This window comes from Xenopus laevis, chromosome 2L (assembly GCF_017654675.1).
Source record: "Xenopus laevis strain J_2021 chromosome 2L, Xenopus_laevis_v10.1, whole genome shotgun sequence".
Classification (NCBI taxonomy): Eukaryota; Metazoa; Chordata; class Amphibia; order Anura; family Pipidae; genus Xenopus; species Xenopus laevis.
Window position 1 is genome coordinate 155708307 of NC_054373.1, and position 12014 is coordinate 155720320.

General features: G+C 40.4%; 1 protein-coding gene across 7 annotated transcripts in view; it reads left to right on the forward strand.

The window, feature by feature from the left end:
- spryd3.L (SPRY domain containing 3 L homeolog) overlaps positions 1-12014 on the forward strand; it is a 36253-nt gene that overhangs the window by 9860 nt on the left and 14379 nt on the right. For 3 of the 7 annotated variants that reach the window (XM_041580967.1, XM_041580969.1, XM_041580966.1), the window contains exons 2-5: positions 4162-4299; positions 6092-6227; positions 9273-9348; positions 10993-11117. In XM_041580967.1, the coding sequence (XP_041436901.1) occupies positions 6100-6227; positions 9273-9348; positions 10993-11117 (329 nt within the window). In that variant the 5' untranslated portion in view covers positions 4162-4299; positions 6092-6099. 7 annotated transcript variants of the gene reach the window in all.

Sequence of the window (12014 nt, forward strand, 5' to 3'; positions counted from 1 at the left end):
CTTTAGAATCACCAGATCGCATTTGATGAGGGCTGGGGGGGTATAGGGTTTTTATTGAAAACTTTACAACATAATAGTAATAGTAACATAAATTAGACATGTCAGCCAGTTACCAGATCACTTAAACATTCAGGGCCACTTTTAACAGATGCATGTTGCAAGGCTGCTCTGATTAAATTGAAATTAAATTGCAATCAATGCAGCCCTTCTAATTGTATTTTCTAGACATTTCCCTGAATTTTCCAGTCATACGGTCAACTAGAATCAGCAGCAAAGCACTCAGGAGCAAAGTTATGTGATTAAACTGCAAATGACAGTAATACCGACATAGTCCTATTGATTTTTATAGGAATATGGCAGTATTGCTTTAAAATGATACAGCACATTTCCCTGTAATGGAACAATCTAAACACCACGCACAACCATTGCTGACTTCCTTGTTTATGTTGTAGCTGCTCTGTAACCCCATCGTTAAGCAATAACAAACACAGCCCCATGACCTCTTGTCATGGTTTGTTTCTGTTTATTTTTCCCTCCAATTGTATAGCCCTGCAAAAAAAAATCTTCCACTTCCTCCAATTCACCAGACTCTGAGGCCACACAGAGTCAGCAGCACATTTTTTTTCAATCAATATGTCAATGTGCTCCTCACCCAGCTGGATTTTCAAACCTTTTCAGTCAGATATCAGAATGGCAGCCCCCCTTAGCTGGGATTATTTAGAATTTACTGATACTAGGAAATCAGAATTCTGACTCGATAGCACACTTCCGTAGATTTAAATCTGACTTTTAAGCGTTTCTGTATTGTGCCAAAACCAATTTGCAAAATGGTAATTTTCATGGAAAATTATTTCCTATTTTGACTCAATTATTTATATTTCAGTTACAGTAGGGAACATATAATCTATGCGATGAGATGTATAGATAGAATAAACTATTATAAAACCATTGTATCTCGTCTAGTCTGATTATCATGTTTGAACACATGCATTGTACTGATATATATAACTACATTTAAGATTTAAGAAGATTTAAACAGGTAAGAGCAGATATAAAGTAAGGAAAGGGAAGAAGTAAATAACGGGTATATACTGTATATTACAATAGTGGGTACTTTATTCACTATATATATATATTTTATTTTTTTTGCAGAGATGACTCTATCCATTCAATCTTACATGTGTGAAAGGACATGGGGCAAATTCACTAAGATTCGTAGTTGCGCCAGGCGTAACTTCGCCGCACTTCGCCACACTTCGCCAGGCGTAGTTTCGCCAGCGCTTCGCAAATTCACTAAAATCCAAAGTTGCGCTCAGGGGTAGCGTAAGGTTGCGAAGTTGCGCTAGCGTTGATTTGCTAAGCGAAGCAAAGTTACGCTAGCGATGGTTAATTTGCATACGGCGCCAAATTCAAATTTCAATGGAGGAATACGTATCAGCACTACAAATGCCTAGAAAACCTTCAAAACATCAAATAAAAATTTTATTTTGCCCTACACATGTGCCCACTGTATAGGTAAGTTGCCATGAGTCAGGAAATGTAGGGGGGAAGGAGGGGAGCCCCAAAAAAATTTGCGATCTTTTTCAGCCTATCACCCATAATGTAGAAAACACGCCAGCGTTTTTTGGGACTTAGAAAAAATTTTGACTTTTTTTGAAGCAATTCCTATCTACTCTATTGCGCTTCGCCTGGTCTGAGGTGGCAAAGGAAGTCTAGCGTAAAAGGTAGCGTTCAGTACACTACGCGCGTTAGTGAATTTGCGTAGTTACGTCCGTAGCGATAATTCGCCAGGCGTAAGGGTGCGAAGTAACACTAGCGAATCTACGCCAGCGTTCGTTAGTGAATTTGGGCAGTAACGAAAATGCCAAACGCTAGCGAAGTAACGCTAGCGTTCGGCGCTTCGAATTTGCCCCATGGACTGTTAGGTATGCAACATTGTACAATCGGTTTTGCAACTACTGTTATGGTTCTGGAAAGTCTTTTACTACCTTTCATGGGTTTTTATTGAATATATGAAATAAATATTTCCCACTCCATCCAGGGACAATGGCACATAGAGATTGTTTGCGGCACAATCCCTAATTTGTTTTTGTTTCCAGAAGGCTTTTATAGGGCGGCAATTCCACAAGCAATTAAGTACATTTGCCCATGCTATTGCACATTTCGGGCAAGCTGAGGTAGTTTTAGGATATACTGAATGACTATGTTGCAGAGGCACATGCCTAGGGCACAACCGTGTGTGCAGGGAATGAGAGCAACAGGACTTTAGGCACATACCTTTATTGCAACTCTGGCTCTGTGAATCAGGATCTACAGGCAAGTGACTTGCAGGGGGAAGATTGCAGGTGGAGGGAGAGGTTGTGAATGGTGGTGTATGGAATATGGGGTGAGGGAGTGTTGGTTGACAGCTGGGGCTTACCTAGGGTGCCTTGTGGTTTTCACGCTTGTCATTTCTGTGCCTACTTTCAAGTTAACTCAAGTTTATAACTGCAGAGAAACATGAGAGAGTGCCAAAGATCAGAATCCAATATGCACTTTATGGGCACTTTAGTGCAAATCTTAGATGATGCGCTTGACGATAGAGTGGCAAAGTGGCACTAGAAATTAATTTAGTATGCTGGAAAACTACCAACAATTGTTACACAAGTCAGGGCACCAAGGGCCCATTAATTACTTAGGATATCTCCAGCAGTTGCTGCTAAATCCACTGCCCATATTACAACATCCAACCAGCTGTCCCTAATTTCCAGAGAAAGTTCCTGATGCTTTCCAACTAGATATTTGTCCTCACATGAGGGATGAGGTTAAAGGAGAGCAGTATTATCTGATCTTTGCCCCAGGCCTCATTTAGCCAACTGAATGGGTGGCAAGATTAGGCGGCAGTGGTGTAACTAGATGTTACTGGACCTGTCAGCAAATATAATTTAGGACCCCAAAACCTAAGTAAGTTGATTTATAACCAAGATATTGATTAGGGCCTTACTGTCCCCCCAACCACAAGGTATGCTTCCTCTGCAGTTAGGTCCAGTCTATGGGCAGATAACAAGGGGCATAACTACAGAGGAAGCAGATCCTGTGGTTGCAGGGGGACCCGGCAGTGTAGGGGGCCCATTGAAGCCCTAATTAATTCTAATATATCTTGGTAGGCTAGGCCAACGTATCAGTAGTTTGGGACCCTACATTGAATTTGCTGTGGGTACAAGTATCATCTAGTTACACCACTACAGATAGCTATTCTTTCGGCGAGCTTGCTAGCCTAAAAAGTAGAGCTCAAAAGTGTAGGGCCAGTTTTTATCCGTAACCTACTACCCACAGATGCTTAAGGGTAAGGACACACGAGGAGATTCAGGGAGATTTTGTCGCCAGGCGACAAAATCTCCCTGAATCTCCTCGTGTGTCCTTACCCTTAAGGGGTTGTTCATCTTTGAGTTAACTTTTAGTACGATGCAGAGAGTGATATTCGGAGACAATTTGCAATTGATTTTCCTTTTTATTTATTTGTGGTTTTTGAGTTATTAAGCTTTTTATTCAGCAGCTCTCCAGTTTCTGGTTCTGCTAGGGTCCAAATTATCCTAGCAACCATGCACTGATTTGACTAAGAGACTGAAACATGAATAGGAGAGGCCCTGAAAATAAATAGTAGTAAAAAGTCGCAATGACAGTAAATGTGTAGCTTTGCAGAGCATTTGTTTTTAGATGGGGTCATTTGAATGCGGGAAAGATTCAGAAGGCAAATAATTAAAAAAAACTATAAATAATAAATAATGAAGACCAGTTGAAAAGTTGCTTTAAATTGCCAATTCTATAACATGCTAAAAGTTAACTTAAAGGTGAAGCGCCCCTTTAAAAATGCTGCTAATACCTACAACTGAGCTGTGACACCAGTACTATCAGTGCCACCTCTATCTGCTTGCCACGCCTCTCATACAGCTTCCATGTGGCACAGTTTTATACTAATCTCCAGGGAAGCCAATAACAAACTGCGCCTGGAAGTTTCTTTTATTATGCTGTTAGGCAGCACCACAAGAAGCTCTTAGTACTTTAAATCCTTCCTCCTCCATTTTCCTCTAAATGCAGTCACTACCAGCCAATCACTGTTACGTCAGAACTTACACGCACGCCGTATTCCCCGCCTCCCAACGTACGTCTTCTTTCCCATAGGTTGTGCCTTACTAGCCTTCAGAATGGAGAACGCCGATTGGCTGCTTTCGCCTGCCCTTCACAAAGTCTAACACTGACTGGTTTCCGTGGCAGAGAGTGAGTAAGAGGCGGATGGCTGGGACTGATCCATGGCGGAAGGTAAGAGGGCTGTGTGTGGAGATGGAGAGGCTGCGTGAGTCTCTCTGGAAGAGGTGGAAGTCTATAGCCGGGTATGTCCCTTAGCTGCGAGTGTAGTAACATCCAGTCAGCGCATTGGGTTTGAGAAGGTAAATCCCGAGCGGCCATGGATTTCACAATCATTCTCCCGGCTCTAACTTACTCTGGATGTGATGTTGTGGGCCCGCCTCCCCCTCCCTCTCTCACTCCTGCATCACCTGCTTAGACTACTAGTCGTCTTGCTTTGCCTTTATTATACTCAGGCTTTCTCTCAGGGGCTCCTGTTTAGGACAAAAAGGGCATTTACCTGAAACAACAGCCAGTGACTTCACTGAGTACAGGGTTTGCCAGGTCTTCATTTTCAAATCAGCTACAAAACCAGCCCCAAACTAGCCAAGAGGCGCTTCAAAAGTAGCCCAAAATAACCCACACGTGCAGTGAACAAAAGTCTAAAAAATGAATGAATAAATGTCAAAATACGCCTTTTTCAATTTTCACTGATTTGCACATTTTTCCGTGAAGCAAAATGGGAAATATTCGCCCCCTTCATCAGGAGTAACGACAGAGGGGGCCTGAGAGGTACAGGGGCCCGAATACATTTACAATTTCAATAGATATTGGTAAAACGGCTCAACCTCTAGACACTTTGGTGGCCAGAAGATTGTTGCCCCAAAATTGTCTGAAATTGAGGAAAGTCACCGGAAAATGCTCGAATACATAGCCCAAAACTCCTGACTTCTACACAAGTCACTCTCGCTGCATGATGGGTATTGTAGTCTTACATTAAACTTGTCGGTCGGCAAATGGTTAAACAACAACTACATTACCCACCATGCATTGGGAGACACAGGAATGGCACATTAGGGCAAGAAGAAACTTTGGCTGGTTTCCAAAGTAAAAACCAGATTTGAATAAGAGACTGGATTATGAACGGTCAAGGGCCTGAGTAGAAAGATGAGTAATATAAAAGTAGCAATAACAATACTTGTGTAGTCCCACAGAGCATTTGTTTTTAGATGGGGTCAGTGACCTCCATTTGAAAGCTGGAAACAGTCAGAATAGAAGGCAAATAAATAAAAATAACGACGAACAGTTGAAAAGTTGCTTAGAATTAGCCATTCTATAAAATACTGAAAGTTAACTTAAAGGTGAGCCACCCATTTACAACATTTTATGTAACCATATATTGATACTGCTCATCAGTGTGTGTCCCACTGTCCCCCCCCTAAATAGTAATGTCCAGCCTGCTGCCCTCCAGCTGTTGTTACATGTCAACTCCAAGCTTCCCATTAAATACCTTGATGGGGATACTGGGAGTTTTACAGAAGCTAGTGGCTGTAAATTGATCATCCAATTAAATAGCAATCCCCCGGTTTAGACAGAGAGGACCATCCGCTTTCCCCTCTTCTCTTCTTCCAGCCCTTGTTCTGTGGGCCCTATCATTCTTATATTAAATATTTTTTTGCAACCCATGGTGGTATTGTGTCAAACCCACAATCTTTAACTTGCACCTTCCTGTATTTTAAACTATAACTTTCATAGGCAGCCTGCTGTCTTCCAGCTGTTAAACTGCACTTCCTAGAGCAGTAATTGGGGGTGTGACAGATTGGACATTCTTGAAGCACAGGGAGTTGCTGGACAGTTACATTTTAAGTCTATTCGAAGGCAATGGTTAATAATAAGTCAGTGTGTTAAATTATAGGACATGCTTTCTTGATGGTGGCTCACTGCTGCAATGCCGTTGCTTATATATGTTTTTTTTTTTCCTTTTTAGGTTAAGACATGGATGACTTGAACCTTCACTACCGATTCCTGAATTGGAGGCGACGAATTCGTGAAATTCGTGAGGTGCGAGCTGTACGCTACCAAGAGAGGACCAAGCACATTGCTGTTGACGGGGATACCCTCAGGTGGGTAATAATACGGTATAATCTTTAGAATACGCATGACTAGACAGGTTGCTGTTTAATAAGCTTGTTTAACATCCTTGTTTGTTTGCTCATCTGTAATTACCCAGTGAGTATGTGGAAGAACAACACAGGGTAATTATAGGTTGACCTGTCCCATTCCTAAAGTTCATGTGCCTTTGATTACAGCTTTGACAGCATCAGGCAGCACTGATGTCAGAGGAGTAGTATTGGCCTTAGGCAAATCTAGCAGAGGTGTGTGAGATTTACCAGGTACCTTTCTGGAACTGGTTTGGGTCCAATAACTTCTGGGCCTGGGGTTCTATTCTAGTGAGCACTGCATGCCCATATTCTTCCTTTTTCCATGGATTCCTTTTGACTTGTCTGGGCTGTACAGATGCATAATCCAGGGCTACATCGAATACCCAAGACAGGGAAGAAGACAGTGGTGACCCGTTGCTTACTAGATTATGACCCATGGCCAATGTCTTTTTTTTTTTTTTTTTTTTTTTAAAGGTTTTTATTTTGCATTTTCAAACAATAAACAAACAAACAAATATTGTATGATGCATGGTTCCATCTTATTGTAAACATATCACACGGTATATCAGCATTTGAAATATTTGAATCCTGTACATTTGTATATACTTTAATTCGGGTATAATTCTGGATCTATTGCCCCTAGGGCACTTAAGTAGGTGATATAGATATAAATGCCATTGATATCTTGCCATCTCTAACATTAAGGCTCCTCTGTGGCCTCCAGCCAGTCCTGCCACACCAGATCATATTTCTGAGGGCATCCTCTTGCAGTATAGGTGAGTTGTATTAGGGGGAGTGTTGTTTTTAGCAAGTTCAACCAGCCATTAAATGTGGGTGGTTGGGGGGACATCCAGTTCAGGAGAATACATTTCCTGGCATAGAACAGTAATGTACGAAAAAGAATTCTCATGGCCGCCCTTGGGGTTACCTCATCTACTACACCAAGAATGCACACCTGAGGGGTTATCAGGTTGGGTAGTGCCAATGTCTTTTTAGCGAAGAAAAGGGCCGACCCAGCTTCAGAGGCAATTAAAATCACCTATGCTGCATATCTTGCACGTGAAGGGCTTTTTGGCTCCTTTTAGCCCGTCTCACCCTAACCAGGCTAGGTCGTTTGCTTCTCTACTCCACAAGTCCTGCCATGTTGCAATATCTTGCACTGATGAGATCTAACAAGATGGAAACAGTCTGTCTGTAAGTTTGGACATATGAACTATTAGGCTGTATCTGTGCTATAAAACCAGTGGTTCTGGGTGCATCGTTGCCCAAAGGGACATAAAGGAGCGATTTGCATGTCTCTGACCATGATGCCTTATGTGAGAGTTAAACTTTCATTTCTGGTATTAAGGCAGTGCTATGTTTATGGCACATGGTAAGTAAATACCTTCAAAAGGCTTTATACTGCATGTCTTGCATTTAAAGGGCTTTTTAGCTCATTTTAGCCCTTCTCACCCTAACCAGTCTAGGTTCTTTGCTTCCCAAACAGATACCATTCCATACCAAGGTACCATGCACATTATATGCACCGTTATATTGCTCCAATCATTAAAGCCAACAGTCTAGATCAGAGCAGCAGGAGATAAGGAAAGCGGCATCTTTTTTTATCCAATTCCTCCTCTGCCAATGCACCATGGCTTTGATCATATGGCAAATCACCAGATGAAATTTTAAACCTGCCCAACTGACGAATCAATAAATATTCACGGCATACAGACATTGGTCTGGATCAACTGCCCAGCATACTGAAAACCAAAGAAATTATTGGTACGTGTATGGCCAACCAGTACGTTACGTATATCAGCCAGTGAAAAGTAGTCAAGTGACCAATGTGTGGCAGAGATTTAAATGATTGCCAAATGGAGATTTTAGCATGAAATACAAGTAAACAGTTGTCATTTTCAGTTTACAATGACAGCACTTCCTGATTCTTGGTGGTCGCGGGTCCGGGTTGCGGATTACAAGTTGCCGGTACAGGTCCCAAAAAATAGACCTGCACAGGACTCTAGATCAAGTTATACCATCTTTTAGCACACTTCAAAGGCCCAGCAACTGTGCATCCTATGAAATTAATTTTTAACCTTGGCATCTCTGCTCTTGGCTCATTGTCTGTCTGCGCTGGAAAGTTAAGATTGAGACTTAACATTTATTCTGCTTATGCAGGTGATAACACTAGTCCCCTTTACTGAAATTATACCCCAGGAATAGGTAGTGTGTTTCCATGTATCTTATCCTAAATCCGCAACATATTGGAGAGAAGTAAATGCTACCTGCTGCCTGATTGTTCTAGGTTACTAGAACTGGATCTGCCTTTGCATTTGTAGATTGCACTCAGATTTATCAGTTCAGTATCAACTGATAGAGACCCTATGCATGAATATATAGAATAAACTAATGGAAAATGTAGCACTTTATTTCTGTACATAACTCATTTGTCTTTTCGTGTCATTTTAAAGGGGTTGTTCCAACACTTTGTCCAGTTCAGTTGGTTTCAGATAGTTCACCAGAAATAAAGAATTTTTCCAGTTACTTTCTATTTTCTATGTGTGACGGTTTTCTTAATATTGAAGTATAAAGTTTCATTTTTCACCTTCTAAAGCAGCTCTGGAAGGGGGGGGGGGTCGCTGACCCTGTAAACTGTTCTTAGTTGATACATTTCTTTTCTTTGTCCCTGCTGAGCAGAATCCCTGAGTTTCATTACAGGCAGCTGTTAGAATTGATACAATAGTTGCTAATACTCCACAGATGCTGCTGAGAACTAAATGTTGCAAAATTGTAACAGGTTAGCGTCTGCGCCTGAATTACTGAGTTGCCAGACTCAAACACCAGAGACAGGGACATTAAAATTTAAACTTAGATTTTGGAAAAACGGTAAAAGATAAAAACCGGAAAGCAGTTGAAAAAAGTAATTATTTCTGGAGAACAATCTGAAAACAACTCAACTGAAAAAGTGTTTGGAAGGTGAATAACCACTTTAATGCTGTATTTCATGTATATTTCTCTCTGCAGTTACCACGGGAATTCAGGGGAGGTTGGCTGCTACGTCGCTCCACGCCCTCTCAGCAAAGATAACCATTACTTTGAGGTGAATCTCTCTATTACATTTAGTATATGCTTAATGGCCATGAGGCCCAACAGGATGGTCAACTCTGGTGGCGATGGAGGAAAACAAATATGTATATAAGCATCATCTCAATGAATAAATCAATGAAAAATGCTTGTTTCTGAAATTACACTTCACTATCCCCAACTTGGCTGTCTGCATGCAGCTTTGAGCTGAAGTTGGTTATTTTGAGACAGCTGTAATATATTGTCTATGGCCTCTAGGCAAAGGGAGCACACACACAAATGAACTTGAGCTAAATGTCAGTTTAAAGGAGAAGTAAACCTGTATGTTACTTTTTTAGCACTGATGTCCGTGTGGTCTTTTAACTATGATGTGGAGTGGGGGGGGGTCTGTGGTGGGGCTTGGGCGCCAGGGTGGGTCGGGCCCAGGGGGCCCCGAAAATGTTGTTGTACGGGCCCCTGTGATTTCTAATGGCGGCTGTGTGTGTGTGCATGTATGCTGTTGGCTAGGAGAAGTCATTTCTTTTTGCAGGCTGTAATATGCATTGCAAAGCCCTGTGGAAAGTGATAAGATCAGGTATTATTGCTTTGCCCTTGCCCATTGAAAAGGAGAACATGGATTATCAGAATATAGAAGTATTTACATTATCAGTTACTGTTACAGCTAATGTGTGTGTGTGTGTCAGCATTATTACAGCTCTAGCTGCATCATAAACTGTACATTTATGAAAGCTGCATCAGATCTGAACCAGATTACACATTGCCTTGTCTCACTGTTAATGACCAGGGGACTGTTAAGGGATACAGGTATGGGACCTATTATCCAGAATGCTTGGGACCCGGATAAGGGATCTTTCCATAATTTGGATCTTCATACCTTAAGTCTACTAGAAAATCATGTAAACATTAAGTAACCCCAATTGCCTGGTTTTGCTTCCAATAAGGATTAATTATATCGTAGTTTGGGTCAAGTACTAGCTACTGTTTATTATTATTATTATTATTATTATTATTATTATTATTATTATTATTATTATTATTATTATTATAGAGAAAAAGGAAATCATTTTTAAAAGTCATTCGTAGCTGTGCAATTCCTTAAAGGAACAGTTCAGTGTAAAAATAAAAACTGGGTTAATAGGCTGTGCAAAATAAAAAATGTTTCTAATATAGTTAGTTAGCCAAAAATGTAATTTGAGGTCTAATATAATATCCAGAACACTTCTTCCTTCTTTTCAGCTCTATAACTGAGTTAGTCAGCGACTTGAAGGGGGGCCACATGGTACATTTCTGTTCAGTGAGTTTGCAATTGATCCTCAGCATTCAGCTCAGATTCAAAAGCAACAGATATGAGCCATGTGGCCCCCCTCAAGTCACTGATTGGTTACTGCCTCGTAACCGGGGTAAACAGTCCGTGTAAACCAAGAGAGCTGAAAAGCAGGAAGTAGTGTTCTGGCTATTATGTTAGATATCCAGTCACTCCAGCCTTTATACATTACATTTTTGGCTAACTAACTATATTAGAAACATGTTTTATTTTGCACAGCCTATCTATTTACCCAGTTTTAATTTTTACACTGAACAATTCCTTTAAAGGTGATGCACAATGTGCAGTATTACAGTGATATACAAAGTAGGAACACATATTCTGCTTTACCTCCAGGTGTCTATTGTAGACCGTGGTGTTCGTGGGACTATAGCTGTGGGCTTAGTGCCACAATATTACAGCCTGGACCACCAGCCAGGATGGTTGCCAGACTCTGTAGCATACCACGCGGATGATGGCAAGTAAGTAATATGAAAACTTCCAGCTCACTGTATTATTTCTAATAGTCTATGTACAGAGACGGAGAGGCACGTTTATCAAAGGTCGAATTTCTAATTCATGTGAATTTTTTTTTTTAACTCTATTAAATTTGAAAATACTTGAAATTCGATCGTGGGGTTATTTGATAAAAAAAAATTTAATATCTATAACTTAAACGAATATTACCAACCCGAAAACTCTAATCTAATTTGACTAAAAAACTCGAATGTTAGGAAGGCTAGTAACATCTTCAGATTGGTCACTGGACCTCTCCCATTGACTTCTACACAAAATCAGCAGGATTTAGGTGGCGAATCATCGAATTCGAATTTTTATTAATATTCTAATAGAGTTTTGATTATTCACAGTTCGATTTGAGAGTTTTGACCATAAAATAAATTCGAATTTTCAATTCGACCCTTAAAGGACCAGTAACATCAAATTTTTTTTTTTAAAAAACTTTGTTATACAACAAAAAAAAAACCACAAAGACAAATTAGACTTCGAAATCACCAAGTCTTTATGAGAAATAACTTAACGATACTCTGCTTCTACTCCTCCATCATGCAGCGCTCGATTTCTCCTCCCTGGCTTCCTTATAGATAGCCAGGGAGGAGAAATTGAGCGCCGCGCGATGGATCGTTGCCTTTTCTGAAGAGAAGTTATTTCTTAATAAAGACTTAGCGATTTCAACGTTTAATTTGACTTTGTGTTTTTTTTTCTCGTTGTATACTAACAAATTCTTTTTTAAAATTTTTTTGATGTTACTGGTCCTTTAATGAATCTGCCCCATAATGATTAGCTTTATATAGAAACTTAATATTAAATGAAAACTGGGCATTTTTATATTTCTTGGTATAGGCTCTTGTTTTTTTTAT